The 23,712-nt window shown below is 34.9% G+C and overlaps 1 protein-coding gene across 1 annotated transcript in view; it reads right to left on the minus strand.

The window, feature by feature from the left end:
- Window positions 1-23,712, minus strand: part of LOC149796863 (proton-coupled amino acid transporter 2-like) — a 51,718-nt gene that overhangs the window by 8,529 nt on the left and 19,477 nt on the right. The window contains exons 3-7 of the mRNA XM_089960658.1: window positions 19,315-19,433; window positions 16,045-16,135; window positions 11,597-11,685; window positions 8,520-8,612; window positions 3,190-3,274 (exon numbers count right to left, since the gene is read on the minus strand). Of these exons, the coding sequence (XP_089816784.1) occupies window positions 3,190-3,274; window positions 8,520-8,612; window positions 11,597-11,685; window positions 16,045-16,135; window positions 19,315-19,433 (477 nt within the window). The remainder of the gene's footprint in view (window positions 1-3,189; window positions 3,275-8,519; window positions 8,613-11,596; window positions 11,686-16,044; window positions 16,136-19,314; window positions 19,434-23,712) is intronic.

Genomic DNA, 23,712 nt, shown 5'->3' on the forward strand with positions numbered 1-23,712 from the left:
CTGAAATGGTTATATCCCCAAACAGTGATCCACTATTCTCCATGTAGCTTGGCTTGCCAACAGTGACAAATTCCCCAGTTAACACAATAACATCTGAGCAATATGAAATGATTAGAATTTCTGACAACATTTTAAGACAATAAAAAGGACTGCGTAAGCTTTTTACGACTATATAACAACCCCAAAACATACATGAAAGACATTATGTAGAGATACATTCAAGTTAACTATCAGAATTCAAAGTAAAGGAGTGGGTAGGGGTACAGAGATGATATATCATATTGATCAAAGTTGTTATTGATGGGACTAACATTCCACAATTGTCAATGATGGGACTAACATTCTGCAATAGTTATAGATGGGACTAAAATTTTAAAATTGTTGTTGATGGGACTAGCATTCCACAACTGTCATTGATGGGTCTAACATTCTGCAATTGTTGCAGATGGGACTAACATTTTACAATTGTTGTTGATGGGACTAAGATTCCACAATTGTTCACAAATCTTGTTTAGCTCTGCACATGTATATGAAATCTAAGAAAAAATAATACAGTAAATCCAACTACAGAAATCTCAAGATCATTTTCGAGACTGATTTTTCCAGTGTAGGAAATAACATGATAATTGTGTACTTTTTGCTCAAAATTTAATTTTTCTCAATTGCTTGATTAAGCAAACAATATCTTAATCCATTGTTAGAAAGTATAATTTATTTTAAAATTTGTTCTTTTAATGAGAACAGTTACTGACTCATAGCTTTATGGATTCCTGAAAATGACAAATCTAAACATATAAAATATATGGATACTTGAAAATAACGTACATATAATATATCATCAAGCAATCATTCATAAATCACAACAATGGCCACTAAGATCACTCTCACCGTTTTCCGATTCATCCTAAACTATTTCATTTGGGTACTGAAAAGTTATTTATGGATATGCACACAAATTTTAACACTGGTATGTTTAAATATTTTGAGTTGATGCAGAAGCTCCTGAAACTAATAACAGAATCTGCATCAGACCATGTGATATGTTTTCCTTGCCAAAGATGGTGAAAAAATGATATATAAACAGTGGCTAATATATGTTGCTACATGTATTTAATTAAATGTGATTATTTAGAAACAGAAAACCTTATTCATGATTCTTGTTCTCAATCAAAAACAACATAGACTAAAATACCAAAATGAGTTGACAAAGTAATCATTAAGGTAATTGATAAAACCAATGACCACAATAATTGGTTTAAGATCATGTACTTGCTGATACCTGCCTAACAACTAAATGCAAAAAGCTGTTGTCAAAGAAGTTTGGGTTAGAAGGATGCTTTTGAAATTTCTTCGTATGATTCTGACTGCATGTGCCATGTAAACAAAAGGATTTTCCATTTCATGTATCTTTATGCATATCTGACATCTTGTCTGCACCATGTGTCCAATACTAAAATGTCTTTTAGCCAAGATGCTTTCTTTCAAAGTTAGCTGATTCTGTTCAGTAGTCATTTCAAGGTTTTTGAATTTTTATTAATGGTGGCCAAATTTAACAGATGATCAATGTAATTTCCTGACTTGTACTTTGTTACTACAAAAACGTGAATTGACTTTTGAAACAATTATTAATTGTCACAGTACTGTATTTGCCCCTCTAAAAGGTTATAGATTTTTACCAGCAAATCTCGGCTTCGTCTTATACTCCGAATCAACTTATAGATGGACTATAGCTTTAATATCTGTTGTGTAAATTTTCAAATGTAAAATAAATTTTGAGGAAGAGATTATATATGAAAAAGATAGGACCCAATATTTCGAAGGATTAAAATACATGATCATCAGTATTAAATTCACATACAAAGATGTAACTGTGCTAAGGCAGCGTATTCTAGTAATATATGTTGTTTAAATTTGATTAAATGTATATTGGAACAGACAAGTTAGAAACTGAATCACCATGACAAAGACAGATATTCCATTGCATTTTTCTTCTTGCATCTTGTGATTAAATAAAATATGTCAAGAGATGAGAGAGAGAGAGAGAGAGAGAGAGAGAGAGAGAGAGAGATGGTGGTTTCAGGATGATTCTAATCTGTATTGTTTAGTTACCTGACGATTGTACAAGGGAAATGCTATATTTCCTTTATCAATTAATACCAATGTGTAAACAATTCCTTCTAGTTTGAGTCAGGGTATCCATTGTCAAAACCACTTGGCTTTGCAGTCTTATTCAGATGCTAATTAAATATGCTACAACTGTGGTCATGTCGTTAGCACATAACCTGTTTGTGAGCAAGATTCAGCAGACCATCAAATTAGTGAGGCTACCAATAGGGAAATGAGGCTACACATAGGTAATGCAATGGAATATATATGCCCTCTGTCTCTCTTCAAAACAAAACTGGAAAAACCATTTTAGCGTGTGTGATGCAACTTCTTATTACTGGTAATTTGAAATAGCATATAGCGATACCATTAATATTCATCAAACTTGAAGTTACATTTGTTTGTTTCAACACAGCATAGTGAATTTTATCCTATCTATAACTCAGTAAATGTTCAGGTCAGCATCGTTAAATGTAGCTAAAAGAACCTAATTCATTTAAAATACTTCTTGTGAAATGAATTAAGTACTTAGAGCTACACTGACTGATGCTGACCTGAATATTTACTGATTTGCAGATAGGACAAAATTTGTGAAATGAATTATAGTGAAAAGCAGAGGCGTAGCTATGATATTTTGCGCCCGGGGACGAACTATAAAATTGGCGCCCCAGCCCCCTCCCCCTTTAATCACATTTTTGAATATTACCTTTGTTTACTTATTATAATGTAACGTTGTAAGCCTCATTTTGGCGCCCCTGTACCTTGGCGCCCAGGGACATATGTACCCCCCTGCCCCCCCCCAGCTACGCCTCTGGTGAAAGGACAAATCAGTGGCACTTATCTGTCTTCATCTCATAGTCAGCATCAACTTAGGACGACGGATGGAAAATTTACAAAGTTTGCAAATTCAATTTATACTCCACATTGACTTATAGACCAGCAAATACAGTATGTCTTTTTGTTTTCATACAGGCTGAAGAAGGAAAAGCTAATTTAGAACATAAAACTAGTCAGGGCTTTGTCCATCATCTATAATATACATGTATATTTATCACTCATACATGGGAATAAATTTATACTCACCTGTTTAAAACTTTTGGCAACAAATACAATATATACACAGCAGAATCCGAACTGAGTCACTATCAAAAGCATGTTAACAACATTCCTGAAATGGAAACAGGAGATGCTCAGTTATAATTTGTATTTATGTCATATGTTATTTAACTGAATATCATACAAATTGTTTAAGATGACTCTAACTTTGAATTCATTAATATTTCCTTGACATTGGACTGTGTAAATTATTCCATTAAATGACCAAAGTGGAATTACTAATGTGCCAATCTATAATTTTATATTTGTCTATATATATATAATGTTAGGTGACAAATAAGAATCTATGAAGAACTAATACAAGGCAAGGAAACATGATATCATTCGATTCATCAACATCTGCCTCATACCCAAATGCAAGTGTAGATGGTCATAAAATCTGGATCAGAAGAATGCCAAGAAATTTCTTCTGATGCTATTTATTGCATATCTTGTGAAATAATTTTTTCAGGTTTTTGCTATTTTCCTTCTTCACTCACATTTGATAGCATATCAGTTATCATGTGTCCGATATTAAAAGGCTAGGATGCTTTCTACCAAACCTGGTCCTGTTGCACTCATTAGTTTCAGAGATCAGATTCTTCATGTTCTTCTGGGTTTAGTAATGTGTCTATTATTAATGGCAGATTGGCAGGCATCATTTCAATGAACTTTAAAGTCCTTCATGCCAAAGAATTGTCTAGCAAAATCCTATTCAATGTTTTTTATTCATTTTTTACAAATTGTTTTTTCTATTTTTAGTGATGGTGGTAATATTTGATAACTAACCAACATCAGCTAAATATTTTTATTTATTTACAGTAATGGTAGCCATATTTAAGAGCAAGTCAGCATCATTTATATAAATCTAACTGCCCTCTATGCCTTTATACTTTCTATTTTTAGTAACGGTGGCCATATTTTTATGCCAGATTGGCATCATTTGTACAAACATGAATTGTCTTTAAGCCAGGATGCTTCCAGTGACATTTGGTTGAAATCAGTGTTTTGGATTTTGAGAACAAGTTGAAAATAGCAATCGTTGACGCATGATATAATGAACAATGCATCACAGATGCAGGTCCATACCATAATTTCATTGGCCCTATGGCGATGTCAGCTGGAACTCATAGCTGTTATTGCTAATATTTGATCGTTTGAACACTGTCCATGTTGTAATAGCAAGTTTTGTTTCAAGAAGTTTCCAAGTGCTTCCAAAAGTTTGCAAAGAGCTGTTTACTCTGAGAAAGTGGGTCATACTCTAATGTTATACTGCAAAAGCAGCTCATTTCTACTTAGGTCAATTCTCGTCCTGAAATAGAGTCATCCATCTGCAAATCTGATTAGTGTTCTACAAATGCAAAGTGATATGACTCCATCAGGCACCTACCAGTGTCATGTGTAATTTGATTGACCCAAATGTTTCACATTTTATTTATTAAATATTTCTCTTTTTGAAAAAACATGTAAACAAAATAAATCCAGAATTTAAAAAGTGATACATTCCAATATGTTTTAGCGTTATGTATTCCCTCAAATAAATTTAAGGAGGTTTCGGCAAACTTCAAAAAGTTATCAACGAATTCAAGGGTTCTTCCAAGATAAACCAACCTTTAAAAAAATATTTATATAATTTGTCTCGATTACCCATCAAATCAAAGAACTTTTCAAGGTAGTTTAAACCAGGTTTAATGCAGAATTCAGGTATCCTGCATTATCGGAAGAATATGTTTTGTTTAGAAACCATGCTGAATGAAATAAACGTTCCATTTTTAAGATACCATAAAAGATATGTAATTCTGAACAAAAACAAATATGTTTATACAGGATGAATCACAAATACGAGAGTCATGAAATGGTCACAAGATATTTACTAACTTGCACAATTTGATATTGGGTATGCATATCTATGTTACCATCAATAATCATACTCTCATGTACAAGTCATATCCAAGTACAAAATGTAAAAACTCTGATCTGCCATAGCATTATGTGATGACAGATCAGGATTTATTATGTTTGTTCTAGTGCTAACAAACTTCACAAACCCAAATCTGCTGGTGCATTATGCAATGGCAGATCACGGTCTATGATGTTTGTTCTATGATTAGTGCTAACAAACTTCACAGACCCAAGTCTGCTGGTGCATTAGGCAATGGTAGATCAGGGTCTATGATGTTTGTTGTATCGATAGTGGTAACAAACTTCACAGACCCAAATGTGTTGGTGCCTCATGCGATGGCAGATCAGGCTCTATGATGTTCGTTCTATGATTAGTGCTAGAAAACTTCACAGACCCAACTCTGCTGGTGCATTATGCGATGGCAAATCACAGTCTATGATGTTTGTTATATGATTAGTGCCTGCAAAGTTCACAGACCCAAAACTGCTGGTGCATTATGCGATGGTAGATCATGGTGTATAATGTTCGTTCTATGATTAGTGCTAGCAAACTTCATAAACCCAAATCTGCTGGTGCATTATGCGAATGCAGATCAGGGTCTATGATGTTCGTTCTATGATTAGTGCTAGCAAACTTCACAGACCCAAATCTTCTGGTGAATTATGCGATGATAGATCAGGGTTTTTGATGGTTGTTCTATGATTAGTGCTAGAAAACTTCACAGACCCAAATCTGGTGTATAATGCGATGATAGACCAGGGTCTATGATGGTTGTTCTATGATTAGTGCTAGCAAACTTCACAAACCCAAATCTGCTGGTGCATTATGCGCTTGCAGATCAGGGTCTATGATGTTCGTTCTATGCTTAGTGCTAGCAAACTTCACAGACCCAAAACTGCTGGTGGATTATGCAATAGCAGATCAGGGTCTATGAAGTTCATTATATGATCAGTGCTAGCAAACTTCACAGACCCAAATCTGCTGGTGGATCATGCGATGGCAGATCAGGGTGTAAGATGTTTGTTATATGATTCGTGCTAACAAATTTCACAAACCCAAATCTGCTGGTGCATTATGCAATGGCAGATCAGGGTCTATGATGACTGTTCTATGATTAGTGGTAGCAAACTTCATAGACCCAAATCTGCTGGTGCATTATGCGATGGTAGATCACGGTCTATAATGTTTGTTCTATGATTAGTGCTAACAAACTTCACAGACCCAACTCTGCTGGTGCATTAGGCAATGGTAGATCAGGGTCTATGATTTTTGTTGTATCAATAGCGGTCACAAACTTCACAGACCCAAATATCCTGGTGCCTCATGCGATGGCAGATCACGGTCTATGATATTCGTTCTATGATTAGTACTAACAAACTTCACAGACCCAAATCTGCTGGTGCATCATGCGATGGCAGATCAGGGTCTATGATGTTCGTTCTATGATTAGTGCTAGAAAACTTCACAGACCCAACTCTGCTGGTGCATTATGCGATGGGAGATCACAGTCTATGATGTTCGTTATATGATTAGTGCCTGCAAAGTTCACAGACCCAAATCTGCTGGTGCTTTATGCGATGGTAGATCATGGTGTATGATGTTCGTTGTATGATTAGTGCAAGCAAACTTCACAGACCCAAATCTGCTGGTGCATTATGCGATGGCAGATCACGGTCTATGATGTTTGTTCTATGATTAGTGCTAGCAAACTTCACACACCCAAATCTGCTGGTGCATTATACAATGGCAGATCAGGGTCTATGATGCTCATTCTATGATCAGTGCTAGCAAACTTGAAAGACCCAAATCTGCTAACACATTATGCGAACGCAGATCAGGGTCTATGATGTTTGTTCTATGATTAGTACTAGCAAACTTCACAGACCCAAATCTGCTGGTGGGTCATGCGATGGCAGATCAGGGTCTATGATGTTTGTTCTATGAAGAGTGATATCAGACTTCGCAGATCCAAATCTGTTTGTGCATTATGCGATGGCAGATCACGGTCTATGATGTTTGTTCTATGATTAGTGCTAACAAACTTCACAAACCCAAATCTGCTGGTGCTTTATGCGATGGCAGATCAGGTGCTATGATGTTCGTTCTATGATTAGTGCTAGCAAACTTCACTGACCCAAATCTGCTGATGCATTATGCAATGGCAGATCAGGGTCTATGATGTTCGTTCTATGATTGGTGCTAGCAAACTTCACAGACCCACATCTACTGGTGTATTATACGATGGCAGATCATGGTGTATGATGTTTGTTCTCTGATTAGTGCCTGCAAACTTCACAGACCCGAATCTGCTGGTGCATTATGCGATGATAGATCAATGTCTGTGATGGTTGTTCTATGATTAGTGCTAGCAAACTTCACAAACCCAAATCTGCTGGTGCATTATGCGCTTGCAGATCAGGGTCTATGATGTTCGTTCTATGCTTAGTGGTAGCAGACTTCATAGACCCAAATCTGCTGGTGCAGTATGCGATGGCAAATCATGGTGTATGATATTTGTTCTATGATTAGTGCTAGAAAACTTCACAGATCCAAATCTGCTGGTGCATTATGCGATGATAGATCAGGGTCTATGATGGTTGTTCTATCATTTGTGCTAGCAAACTTTTCAAACCCAAATCTGCTGGTGCATTATGCGATTGCAGATCAGGGTCTATGATGTTCGTTCAATGCTTAGTGCTAGCAAACTTCATAGACTCAAATCTGCTGGTGAATTATGCAATAGCAGATCAGGGTCTATGATGTTCGTTCTATGAATAGTGCTATCAGACTTCACAGATCCAAATCTGCTGGTAGATTATGCGATGGTAGATCAGGGTCTATGATGTTTGTTCTATTATTAGTGCTAACAAACTTCACAGATCCAAATCTGCTGGTGCATTATGCAATGGCAGATCAGGGTCTATGATGTTCATTCTATGATCAGTGCTAGCAAACTTCAAATACCCAAATCTGCTAACACATTATGCGAACGCAGATCAGGGTCTATGATGTTCGTTCTATGAATAGTGCTATCAGACTTCATAGACCCAAATCTGCTGGTGGATTATGCAAGAGCAGATCAGTGTCTATGATGTTCGTTCTATGAATATTGTTATGAGACTTCACAAACCCAAATCTGCTGGTGCATTATGCGATGGATGATCAAGGTCTATGCTGTCTGAATGTGGATCCATTTTTTAACTGAGTAATATAGTACAATTTTATAGATCTCCATGATAAACCGATTACCCTTCATTACAAAACTGAAATCAAACAAAGTATAGGAGAGATTTCAAACAGCTAAATACAATATTTCATATAGCTTGGTCACAATGAACTTTCAAAAGCAATTGCAACTAATTTACTGCATATAATTATAACAAGGAACATATGAAAAATGCTTTGGATATCTTACTTTGCAGCTTTAGACAATTTCTGAATTCTCACAGATCCTGTCTCAAAAGACTTCTCCATTACTGTGCCATAATCCATGCCCCTCACTTTAATTCTAAAAGGAAATACCAAATTTCCATGTTAGACCAGATCATCAACTATCAATAAAACAAATATACATTTCTGAGGTAAAGTCTGATGCACAATTGTTAATTCCAATTAAATTGATGCTGAGAAATATCCATTTTTGCCATCTTGTACATTTTTTGATTACTGAGTCCTTGGTATATGATGGCATTAACATGTTCACAAGTTCAAACATATTTCTCCTGAACCCTGACTTTGATCCTAATACCAATAACAGATCACTGAATGCTCCTGTATACTGTCAAGATATACCCATTAAGTTTTGGTTTAATCCATAATTAGTATTGGTACCATGAATGGTACTTTAGATGACTGTTTTGTCTTTAACAGTCCTTTTATAGGCATTTAGTTGACTCTGAGAATGGCTGTCCAGCAGGTTTTAGAGACCTTGACCTTTGAACTAAATTTAGTGTGCAAAAAAAACAATATTTTTGTATCATGAACATGACCAATGACCTTTAGACCCAAAACGATTGGGTTTTCTAATTACCCTAGGAGCACTACAGTTTGATCAAGGAACTTATTCTAGAACAGTGGTTCTAAACCTTTTCAAGTATGAGGACCCCTTCTTAAAAGTTTGTGGACCCCTATATGCTTATAGTTGTACTTTTAGAATCATTTGGAATAACCCCTCTACCTTTTATATCTGTACTGTTAGAATCATTTGGAATAACCCCTCTACCTTGTATAGCTGTACTTTTAGAATCATTTGGAATAACCCCTTTGCCCCAGGGGACACAAAGGCCCACAGGCTGGGAACCACTACTCTTGAACACAAGTCTATGTACCCAAAATGATGTCCCTGACTTATGTCCTTTTCAACCCAAACTGAATAGGAATCTTCCATACCATAAGTGGAGGCCCTCCACAAACTCTAGTCAAGGTACATGGTCTACAACCATAGTCATTATGTGAAATCCATTTTTACCTTTACCACAAACTCAATATAGTTTTTTTTTTATCTTCCCAAAAATGCAACACATTCACAACCTGTTGCTTACTTGCAATGTCTGCTCAAGATTGTAGTAAAATAGCTTTGAAATTATGCAATGCATGCAATAATAAATCCTTTACAACTGTTACCTGCTATACTGGGCATTATTGTCAGAGCTATTTTGCTGGTATCCATTTAAATGAACTTTTATGATGGGACATATTTGTTGGGGCTATTTTTGCCTTGGGCTATTATATTGGGGTGCAATTAGTGTTACCAGTCACCTTATTTCAGTCGGTGACCTACACCTTTGGACCTTAAAATCAATAGGCTTCTGTCTTACACAATGTGCTAAAAAATGCATAAAGAATGGTGAAGGTACATTGTTCAAAAATTTAATTTCTTGTGCAAAAACCATTTTTATTCTTTCAGTCAGTGGCTTTAACATCTGCCCCCCAAAAAACTGATAGGCTGTCTTGCACCAAGTGCCAGCTTTCCACAAAGTTTGATCCAGGTCTTTGATGCAGAAAAAATGTTGCTAGATGGAAATCATTTTTTTTCTTTCTGTCTCAGTAACCTTGACTTTTGGCACTTGCATACATGCCAACCATGAGAGAGGCATAGGCATAATTATTGCTAAAATAAGCAGCAAAAACGTGTAATCTGAGCATATCTTATGCCACAATTATAGAAAAGTGTATGAAAAATGAATTTTAATTTTGCTACCAGCTTGGATCGATCTACAGTTGGTTAAAATTCTTGTCAGAAATGGGCAAACTCCATGTGGATTAGAACCAGAATAGAAAAATAAAACCTACTGACAAATCATTTCTATACAACACTCACTTTAACTAGTCTACATGTCTAACCTTTACTGAATAAGCATAAGGTCAAATTCTGCAATGAAGATGATGATGTGCTGAGTACTGCATTACATCAATCAGATATTCTTATTTTCCATTTTTTAAGTGCGTCTGATCGTCCTTTTTCTGATCTGACATGCTTTTAAGTTTACAAAGATCCATCTACTGTAACATTTTTCAGTCATACAACATCCATGAGTCACATTGATAAAGCCTGTGTCACATAATATCTGGCACCATGTTTTTCAAAAGTATAGACTGATCAGCTGTCAGGAATATATTATCAATAAAATGAATTTGTAAAGCTAAGTTTCATACCGAAGAAACCTACATGTTTGTTTGGAAATGTGTCATATACAGTTGCTATAAATATAAAATAGGGAAAGCCCATGTAAGTCTAGGACAGACAAATGCATTCTTATGCTATTCGTATGCAGCAGTCTTCTGGCTTTTAGAATATTCTCAGATTTATATGATCATTGTGATTAAAGAGATGACAATAAAATGATAACACAACTTTTATTCCTTTATTTTTATTTTATTTTCGAATGTACCAAAAATAATAATCCATGTACAGGTGAGCACAGGATGTAAATACCTGGAATAAAAGCGTAATGATTACGCCAAAAAAATAATTATTGGCATGTATCTGTTTGACCCCAAAATCGACAGCCTTTTTACTCACCACAAGTGCAAGCCATCACAAAGTTAGGTACAAATAAAGTTAAGGTACATATTCGACATTATTAATAGACATTCAGAGCAAAGCATAATAACACCATAGGATCTGCTTTATAAACCAGTGAAGTTCAGACATTTAAAAAAATGCCAAATAAATGTCTGATCCAGAACTGATCTCCATTTCTCTCAAACTTGTAAACTTTTCATTGGGTTGGTACAGAAACGATAAAATGTCGTTTGTCACTGCCTTGTGATCATATTTTCTTTTACTACTGAAGATTTTTTCCCCTTTTTTGTTTTACAAAGCAACAGTGTAATGTACACTACATCATTCACAGGGATGTGTTCTAGGTAGTCAACAAGAATGGAGAAAAAAAAAGCATCTCAGCAATGTGAAAGCTGTGCTGCTTCTCTTTTCTGAAGATCAATTAAACCCTCCCTATTTACATCAAGGACGAGAACTTTCAAACATACCTAGCAGAAATTGTTTTATTACAGCCCAACAACACATGCATACAATGCACACAGATAATGGCAACAACCATCTGACTAACAAGGCTGACCTGAAAATAAAAAGAGCACATTATTTGCCTATGTATATTCACGTTAGATTTTATTTATAATTTGATTCAATCTGTGTAGACATTATTCTTCTATTTTATTATGTAAGAGAAGATCTCGGATTTGTATTGCTCACCATTTGGTACACATAATACATGGGTGTATACAATACATACTGGGTGCTTAAAACACATACTGGCAGCATAAAACACATACTGTGTGCATACAACACATAGTTGGTGTACATAACACATGCTGGGTGCATACAACATATAATGGGTGCATACAACACATAATGGGTGTGTATAATATATACGGGATGCATACAACACAAACTGGGCATATACAACATATAATGGGTGTATATAATACATACTTGATGCATAGAATGCATACAGTGCATACAATACATACTGGGTGCATACAACACATACTGTATGCATATAATACATGTTGGGTGTTTACATTATATATTGCATACTGCATGTATACAATACATACTGAGTACATACAACGTACACTGGGTGCAAACAATACATGCTGGGTGCATAGAATACATACTGTGTGTATACATTAAATATATTGCATGTATACAATACATACTGTGTGCAGATAAAACATAATGGATGCATACAATTGTCGTGTATATGTAATCTGAATTGTTTGTTAGATTATTTAAAACTGTGCATATAAGACATGCTGGGTTCATACAACACATATTGGGTGCATACAATGAATACTGGATGCATACAATACAGACTGTGTATACATGGGTGCATACAATGAATACTGGATGCATACAATACAGACTGTGTATACATTATATATATTTCATACTGAGTGTATATAATGCATACTGGGTGTATACAATACACATGGTATGTATACAATACATACTGAGTGTATATAATTGTTACGTATATTTGATTTAATTTGTATCTGATTTCATTTGATTGTTTGTGGGTTTTGGAATCTTTTTATTTTCATTACATGTCAATGTAATGTAATTTTGTTTACAAGGAATTTAATATTTTCCAGAAAATTCCGTTTGACCTGAATCGTTCGATAAATGCCTAATAATAGAAACACTTGTTTCTATTTCTGACTTACTCCCTGGCCTTGATTAAGGGTCAAGTAAACAGCTTTTATTCTCAGAGTTAAACGATTGGTTCTTATCAAGGACATACAGGAGCTACGTGACTTTTATATGTAAACATAATCATGTGATCCTCCATTTCACAGTTACGCATTTCCTAAATTGCAAAATACTTAGTATTAATAGTGATGTTTAGAGAGAGATCTCAAAGAGTGTTGGGGCTTTTAAACATTTGATGTCAAGTTGTTTAGTTTTTTTCTTTCTGTTGTGACTAGTTTTGAGCTTTAGAATTATATTTTAATTTTTCGGATTCTAAAACGTTAATTCATTTCTCTGGAAATATTTTGTGCTCATACAGAATTCTTGAACAGAGACATTTCTTGAAAATTTTATTTGGATTTCCAAGACCAGAGGATTAATTATTGTGTTTCTATAAGGAACTGTAAACTTCAACACAGTACAAGTTACATCATACGTCATCATCATTCATCTTGCATTCTTCGTTATGACTCGAACTTGAAATCATTAGAACATTTCATTATTACGACTTCTAAACTTTTATTTGTGGATTATTCTTGGATTATTTTTTGATTTGATTCTGGAAACCCAACGTCATTTTTTTTCCCCATCTTTTACAGTACTGTTCCAGGGAAACAAATTATTTGTTAATTTTTCAAAGCTTGTTGTTTTCACCATTTCTTGGGTTACTGTTTATTCGAGCCTAAACACGTAACATAAGATGATGCATACTGGGTGTATACAATACACAATGATAATGCATAACGGGTGCACACAATACAGATGGCATGCATACAATAAGTATTGAGTGAATATGATATATACTGGGTGTACACAATACAGATGGTATGTATACAATATGTATTGAGTGTATATAATGCATACTGAGTGTATATAATACACATGGCATGGATACAATACACAATGAGTGTATATAATGCATACTGGGTGCATTATACACATGGCATGTATATAATACACAATGAGTGTATATAATGCATACTAGGTGTGCACAATACACATGGCATGTATACTATACACAATGAGTGTATATAATGCATACTGGGTGTATACAATACGCATGGCATGTATATAATACAAAATGAGTGTATATAATGCATCATGGGTGTATACAATATACATGGCATGGATACAAAACACAATTAGTTTATATAATGCATACTGGATGAGCACAATACACATGGCATGTATACATTATACAATGAGTGTATATAATGCATACTGAACGTATATAATACACATAGCGTGGATACAATACACAATTAGTGGATATAATGCATATTAGGTGTGCACAATACACATGGCGTGTATACAATACACATTTAGTGTATATAATGCATACTGGGTGTATACAATACCCATGGCATGTATGCTATAAACAATGAGTGTATATAATGCATACTGGGTGTATACCATATACATGGCATGGATAAAATACACAATGAGTTTATATATATAATGCATACTGAGTGTATATAATATACATGGCATGGATAAAATACAAAATGAGTTTATATAATACATACTGAGTGTACACAATACACATGACATTGATACAATACACATTGAGTTTATATAATGCATCCTGAGTGTATACAATACACACGGCATTGATACAATACACCATGAGTTTATATAATGCATACTGAGTGTATAAAATATACATGGCATGGATACTATACAAAATGAGTGTACATGATGCATCCTGGGTGTATACAATACACAATTAGTGGATACAATGCATACTAAAGTGATACTCAGGATATTTTGTATGAGTGTTTAAACATCACTGAAAAATATATCAACAAAAAATCAGATGATTATTGATAATTTCTTTTCATCCAAATAAAGAAAGGACTAATTTACTAGTCAAGTTAGTGAACAGAGATATTTTACATTAAAGTGAATTCTATGATTCACTTGATGAAATGTATGTATGTTGACACTTTCAGCATATGGTATAACTTTCTGGTTTATCATTTTTTTTAAAAATATGTATTTATAAATTTAATAAACATTACGTGAGTTCAAATAAATTTCTGGACATTAATCATATCAGGATAAATTGTTTACTAAAGTATCCAATATCGTCAACATGGACATATAAATAAACATTTTGAACCAACAAACAATGAATTGTGATAAGAGGTTTCTCAGTTAAAAGGATTTAAAAAGACCAGTCTCCTCTGAAACATTATAAAGAATTTTTATTGTATATGCATTGCATGCTTCCATTACATAAATGCCCACAACTTTATTCATCTAAAGATTCTTTATGTCATAAGGCACTGTCAATGCCTGTCACCTACATCGTGAAGCCAATGTCAAAGTCTGATTTGTATTCATTCTGCTCAATTACATTTTAATCATTTGAATATTGTAAGCATATGAGATTTAACAACATTCAAGTGCTAATCCAGATATAGGCAGTGAGTGAGCCAGCTCCTGCGTATTTATTATACTGGCCAATAAAATTAACTTTCTTTCAGATGCAATGCAATGTGCTAACCTTGTCAACCCTGAATATTTGGCTTGTCTCTGTCTTCGCCATTGCTATAAAAGTGTCATATTCCCCAGTTATTAGTTCAAAACCTTCCATTCGTTTTAATTATCTGCACACCAATCAATATGTGCTATTCAATACCTTTTTTGATAACTTTAATTACTGGCAGATGTTTATACTTTCCAAAGAAAAAAGATAATCAGAAAACAATACAAGCTATTTATTTGTAAAACAAATATAATACAATTTCAAGAAACTACTCCATATACTGATATATATATATATATATATATATATATATATATATATATATATATATATATATATATATATATATCTGTCTAGCACTGTATTATTAATGCAGGGTGTCTGGATCCTCAATACCATGTGGGAAAGAAAATACTAACAGCTGCCTAGAATATCATAATTTTCTTTGAACTAACTACGAAGCATGTTTCGTGACTCCATCCAAGTTATTTTCAAAGGTTCAATAAAATTTACAAGCAGATGTTCCATCTGTTTTCATCAGCACAGCCAAGATAATTGTACATGAGAAGGAAGCAGTGTTTTACACAGTTAATGCCTATTTATCAGGATGAGCTTAAACTTCATCAACAATTTTCCTAAATAATAATTTTGTAAGTATTCAGAGTGGGATTATAGTACAAAGAGTTTTAAAAGAAGCCCGACTGCATGATGTCCAAGTAAAAAAAATGTACCTACCCACAATCCACCATTTTTGAAAGCAGCCGCCATTGCCAGGATCCCCGGTCCAATCATCCCCTTCAATAGGTGCATCAGACACTGCAGGCTCCTGTAACATGATTCAATGCACTGAGACATCGGATTCAAGATAAAACAATGTATTGCTACAGGTCATTCTCTTACCCACTACGATCTTTTGGGACTGGTTTATAAACCACTTTACTACAAGTGTTGATAGCAATGCATCCAGTATCCTCTTGTTATCCTTATGCTTTTGCTGGAGTAGACTGTAATACCTTCAGTATGTTGTGTCTGTCCAAAACAACATCATCTAAACTACTACAGAAATTCACCAGATTTTGTATACACGTTCCCCAAGAGGTGACTATCTGCATATGCGAATGATTTTTGTGCACCAACAACTGTGTTCATTTAAGGAGATTAAACAAAAAAGAAAATTTCAAAGAATTACATGCCCCACCTGCCTCCCATGCCTTGAACAAATTCATTTCTTCACTTTCAAATGACCCTGATCTCACTTGAGGGCCATAGAGGGTAGGAGTGCATAAATATGACAGGGCAGTACGCACTCATTCTACAGTCCAAGTGTAAGAAAGCTATCCATTCCAGGGTTTAGGACTTATGACCATAATGACACACTTTGACCAAACCAGAATGTGTGTAAGGATATGTACATACTGGAGGGCAGAGATCCTGATTCTAAAGTCGAAAAATGAGAGCTATCCTTCATAGGGTTTTGGAGTTGTGATCATGAGAAAAGCTTCCACTTATATCTTTTTCAAATGATTAACTCATCAGTAACACCAGAGTGAGGATGGGAGTGCATGGATATGAAAATACTGAACTTCCTGATAGAAGCACTAACCAGTGTTTGGCTACAGTTGCAATAAAGAACAGTCTCTGTCACTTCTGAAAGAATCTGTTTTAAAAATAAATCTCATAACCATCAACATGTTAAACATTTCCAAACTCATCAGAGAATGGAGAAACCAAATCAGTGCCATGCTTGGTGCAACAAATATAGTTTTTCAAAGATTACTTCCTTTAGAGTCATACCCTCCCCCATCCCCATCCCATTGTAACACATTAAAATTCACAAAACACTTTTCAACACCATCGTGAGCCTATACTAATCAAAGAAATCTTCTGGTGAAAACCCCATGTTAATATGACTTTCTATTCCGGAAAAGTAGCAAAATTTCAAGATGACTTCCAACGGACATTTACATTTAGGACCAACAAGATGAATGTGTAATGTTTCACGGCAACCCTCCAAACAGTTTAGATGTCAGGTATGCATCGTTTGCAATGCCATGCTGAAATGAAAATTAATACAGAAGGTATAGTTACAGCAAGGTTTCAAAGATGGCTGTGATAACTGATATACTGAATAAGATCAACACCATTTCAACTTGGGAGCAACTACATATATTAACAAATCATGCAAATATAACCAGTCATTCAGGAGTATCAGCAACAAGATTTGCAAGGTTGTCACAATAGTGGACATACTGGATATCAGATCAGCAAATTTTGTATTTGGCACCCACCAGACATCATAAGAAATAATAAGAAGTGTTTTAGTGAAAACCCCATGCCAAAATGACCATCAATTCTAAAGGAGTAGAGATCCATTATAAATTCTGGATCTACAACATTTATCATTTAGGACCAACACAAAGACATCATTAGAAGTCTTTTAGCAAAACCCCAGAAGGAGTAACAGCAACAATATTTCCAAAATGGCCATACTAGATGTCATATAAGCACCATTTTCATTCAGTGAGAAGTCCATGTAAATATGACTATTTGATTAGGAGTAAAAGTGATACAAAAAATTTGAAAATGTTTGCCATGGTGGCCACACAGTGGGGTAGTATTCTTCCCAGTAGTTCAGGAAGTAGTGATAATAAATATGCGCTAATGGATGCAGGATAAAATGTCACTGCATAAGCTTCAGTAGAGATAAAAATTAGAATCTAGAAATACAAACAGGAATACTTGGAAATTTTATACAACAACTTTGGCATTCAACAATAATGATTCAAATTGCTTTCTATTGTCAGTTTTCCTGCTACACGACACAATGAAGTCCTTTGAGAAAACAAAGGAGAGGTAATGAATTCGTCCAAGGTTGATTAAATATTCCGTTTGGAACATCTATAGCACACTTCTTTTTTTTCTCTCATTCAGATATAAGTCTCACTGGCCACATATTTACTAACATTTTTTCTTTACTATTCTAAAGCGAATCTGGATGATAAACTGACATGAATTTTGACTGGTCAATATTCAATTGCTTTGTGATACAAGTGCTAAGGTACTTTTTCAAATGAATTAGAAACATACATTTTAAGCATCTCAGTGTTCAAATTGCATTTTACCAATATAAAAGTTTTTCTGACAGGAAAATCCGGATCTGCAATAATAATTTCTTAAAAGAAATTAAAAACTGGACTGTTTCCGCTGAAATCGGAATGGATGGCATCTCGGACAATGCAATAAAAAATAACTGCACATATATAACCTTAAAGTTAAAAGTATGACATTTTCTTCATAAAATAGCTTCAAATAACATTAATGATCTAACAAAATTCCACAAGTAATATCTCATACTTAAATTTTAATTAAAGCACAAGTGAGAACAAGTATGTCTTCAACATGAATATATTCTGAAATTCTTCATTACACGCTTATTGTGGGTCGGTTGCACCAATACATACCTAAAATGTTTAACATCAATTGGACTCTCACAGACCCTTACTGTGGCCAAATGACATTCTCTATTCATAAAATGTTTTCCGAATATTTACCTGAAATTCCTTATAAAATGGAGATACAGATAACAAGTAAAATAACAATCTTTGTTCCCTACTTGCATTTCTACGTGAATAAGATACAAATATAAAATAAAATGAAACATCTGTATTTATCACTATGGCAGTTGTTTTACAGGAATGTTGAAACAATCTGCCATGCTGGATTTTATAATACTGCTCATTAATTCCTTCACTACTGTTCAGCCCACTTAATGTATGCTGACTGAATTACAGTCTTAAAACATAACTATGCTCTGCTTGATAATGCACATCCAGTCTTAATTTTCTTTCATTCTCAAAATTCCCAGTTTAGCTCAGTTATGTGTAAATGTTCTCAATTCAAACGGCTCTGGCACCATTTCAGAAATGGTAGAAAAGTCCCTGCATTATGCAGAGGCAGTGAGTAATTTAGCTGTTGTGAAGTAAAAGAAGTTAACAAATTTCTCACGTGGTTTGTCCTTTATTTGACTTGGTTTCAACAGAAGTCTGAAGAACATGGACATCATCTGAAGAATGATTTGTTGACACTGTTTTTTGGGACGAAATTGGTTGATCCTCGGACATAGCCTGCATGTAAAAACAAAAGAATCATGTATTTATTGCCTAGTGTTACAAATTCGAGAACTAACCCTCTCCTCAACTCAGTAACCTTGACTTACTTTCTTTTATGACACTAAGACTTCTGATAAACCTAAGGAAATGATAAAGGCAATACTATTTAGTCAATATACATTACATGGTATCTACATTACATGGTTGCATTCTCTTTGTGTAATGAGCAAGAGTCTAATTCTGTGTCGAGTTCTTTGCATTTTGTTGGCATTCTTTTGCACCACCATTAATCAAGCTGGCAAAACTGAAGATGAACTTTTACAATCTTGTACTGTAACTAATACGCTACCCTCTAATTTTCTATACAACATTATTCCTTAGAAATCCCGATCCATGTATTTTTCATTTAATTTTTCTAATAGAGAACATTTTTACTAATTAAAAATGTGCTAATTGTAATTAATATTTGTTTAACGTATCATAAATTACACACCTGAAAATAAAATCAAGAATAAGTGTGTCACAAATCACAAACAAAGAACTTAAATGTTGACAAGAAAGAAAGTTCCACCAGTTTATAATATTATGACCAAGTCCAATGCAATTTTTTCTGCACTGCAAAGTTCAATCAATTCTAACAAAATACTAATATGATATAGACCAATTCCCCCCCCCCCCCCATTACATTAAAAACTACAGGACTGGTTACTCAAATAAACATACATTGCCTCTCTAACATCCCACCCCTATTCCATGATTGTGCCATGACGTTTGTGAACAAAACACAAAATTGACTGTCAGCATGCTTATCTTCATGAACATTATGTACCAAAGTTTAGATCAATCCAATGAAACTGCTAGATAAGTTGCATTTATACATGTACAATACACTGCATTCAGCTATGTCTAAAACGGACAACAAATTATCTCATTGAAAAATCATGGAAATAAAAAGATTTGTCAATATGTGCATCTTTAAATGAATGCTATAATGTGTACCAAATTTCACCCCATTCCATGAGCAAGAGTCCAACAAAGGGACTGATGTTCACATGGCCACAAAGTACTGAAACCATCACTGATATTCTTGTTACACTCAAATTAATCAAATTTGGCAAAAATAATTATTTCTTATGTTGAGTCTGCACATTCAGAAGATAAAGAAGAGCAGTGCAAAAGTCTCTATCTTGACCTTGAACCTGATATCGTAGACAGCAAAACAACTTGAACTTGTATCAGTGTCAATATATACCCAGATGCCAAATCTATAAGCAACATTTTGGGGAAATTAAACAAGTTATTCAAGTGGTATCATTCATAATATTCTTCAGCTGTATCCAGCAGATTGGTTAAATGATAAAATCCATTCATGCTTGCTTTTTTGTAGTCAGTTTACAAGCCATTAAAACTAAATGCCAAAGTCAAAGCCATTGAATCAAAATCAGAGCGGTAATTAACACCACGTTAGTATGACACCCCTTCAAGACGACAGTTCATAAAAAGACTTTTAACATGGCCACCATTGTCATCATAATGGAGGTCTGATCAGCACTATTTTTGTTTAAGACCAACTGGATTTCATATAAGCATGTTTAGTGAAAACGTCATCTAACTATGACTTATCTAGATTCAAGTACATTAGCACTAACAAGATTTTCAGGCTGGCCATCATACTGGACCCATTGAATAATACTTTGGCACTACTGTCACTTAGAACAAAAAAGACATTTTAAGAAGTCTTTTTTAGTAAATGCCACATGTAAATACATCCATCCATTCTTGAGAAATAGAAATAACGAGATATGAAGATGGAGCATCAGAGAGGGTGAACCCACTTCAATAAATCCGAGCAAAGAAGTATATGCAGCTTATCTTAGAGGAGGAAGGTTCCATTTTTAAAAATAAATCTTTCAAGAAGGAAGGCTCCATTCGAAGGGTCACCTCAGTGAAGGGCAAAAGGTCTATACGGCCTACCTTAACGGAGGAGAGTTCGCACCCTCTCAGCTGCTGTAAATTAGATCATTGTTATATCAAATAATGGCACCGGCGTTGGAGTCTCATACAATTAGTTTGGCTCTAGAAAAATTAGAAGCAATTAAAAAATATCTTCCCGTGAGAGATTCTGTTAAACAGAAATTACAAGCGCGAGAAGAATCTCAAGTTGAATTGCAGAAAGCGCAGAACAGTTATTTAAACCCGTTACAAAAGTTACTGAAAGAATCGCAACGGCTACTGAGGAAGGTCTTATTCCAGCATTAAAACAAACCGCTGAACAAACTGCAAAGATAGCAGAAAGAACTAAAAGAAACAAAAAAGATTTTACGAGATCTTCCAACTGAGATAGCTGCCGCAAAACCTCCACCCGTCGCTGAAAAAATACTTGAAAGTATTGGCAAAGTTCGTACTGAAATCGCCGGTGTGAAAAAAGAACTTGCACCTATACCTAATGCAAGAAAAGAAAATATCAGTCTGATTGAAAAATTTAGAGAAGGTGTCATTGAAGAACTTAGAGAAAAAGTTAAAAAGAAGGATTTTTTCTCGCTTTGCATTTGATAGTTTTTATGGAAAGTTTGAAATTTTAAAACCTAAGTATGCTAACATGAATGTTGTTATTTTAAAATGGCTATCGCGTGTATTATAACAGACCCCAGGCTATAAATGATGATGAAATATACATTGAATATATTAACGATATAAATAAATTTTATTTGGAGTCACAACCTCAACAACAACAAAGACTACAACCCCCGAGCAGGAACCTTCATATCAACTTCCTCCACCGCAGCAACAAATAGAAGTACAACAATCTTCTTCATCGCAGCAAAAGTTGATGTTGGAACTAAAAGTCTAGAGAGCTACTTAAAAAAGCAAAAGTAGAAAGATCACCTTTAAGACTATTTGAGAATAAAGCTGAAACAACGAGTGAGGAAGGAGCAGCTGGAAGTGGTTTTCCTTCTCTGACTACGCCAGAAGGAAGTGGTTTTGTTACTTCATGCCCTAACAATGTTCTTTCTGACGTGCAATGACTAGAAGTTTTCATATGAGGGAAACGTGCTGGAAATAATTCTCCAGAAATTATTAATGAAGCTGCTGATATTTGTCGACGATTATTTCAAGGCAGTATCATGGATATCAATGTTTATCGATCTCTCATTGATGAAATTGTTGATTACTACAGTGATTAGATAAATGAATAATAAATAAGATGATCATACATAGTTCTCAGTGTAGACCGGTAATAGTCAGAGTAGTAAACTTACGATTACCAACTTACAAAACGATTTAAGGAGATGGACTTGGTAATGTTGTTCAGGGATTATTCAGAAGGTTAGCTCCATTAGCAGCACCGATCACAAAACAATTATCAATGAATGATATTGACGTTATTCGTGAAAAAGATCCTGGTGAAATCAGCGACGTAGCCGGTAAAGCGTTCTCGGCAATCAAAGCACGATTAATACGATGAAAACCACCGCCAGTGAAATTACGAGACACCGAAGTTATGCCCGCAAATGTCAGTAAAATAACAAATCAAGCCGCAAATCAAAAACTAGCAGAGCTGGCTGGCGTGCCACCCTAGACATCCGCCGGCGCAGAAAGAGAAAAAGAAAGAAACATAGCTGCAAGTATGATAGCAGAAAGCGGAGTTTCCCAAAGTGGTCTTCGTGCTAGACGCAGACAGTAAATGAAACATCCACCATTTGGAAAATACGCGATTATAATGAAATCTTCAAACGCATATCCGACTCAGCATTTGACATGGAAGCACCAGTTCTCAAAGATGAGTCTGTGCGTGATTATCAGTATTATTCTTATGAGGTGGGTGTACCCAACGCACGTGGAAGAATTGAATTATAAGTTCAAGATACAAGTAGATATTTCCTGCCTTCTGATGCATTCAGTGAAGTTGAAGGTAGACTTTTAAAAGCAGATGATACAACATACGGAATTGGTGATCGTGTTGGTTTTGTTAACAACGGCGTAATGGCGTTATTTAACAGTGCTATATACGCGATTGACGGAAAAACATTGAATCATGTCTCGAAGACGTCGACATTGTCATGACGATACTTGGTCTTGCAAGTTACTACGACGACTATGAGAGATCAGCCTGTCCATAAATGATTTTTGCAAAAGACACAACCGATCAACCAGAGCACAGGAACGTAACAAAGAATGCAGCTGGAATAGAAGTTGCATCAATAAATGAAAATTATAACCTGGGTTTTGCTGCACGCCGATCAATGTTGAATGGTGACGAGGAGTTCTCATATTTCTGGGTTTTGCAGAGATT

This window comes from Sinohyriopsis cumingii, chromosome 6 (genome assembly GCF_028554795.1).
Source record: "Sinohyriopsis cumingii isolate HCF-2022 chromosome 6, ASM2855479v2, whole genome shotgun sequence".
Lineage (NCBI taxonomy): Eukaryota > Metazoa > Mollusca > Bivalvia > Unionida > Unionidae > Sinohyriopsis > Sinohyriopsis cumingii.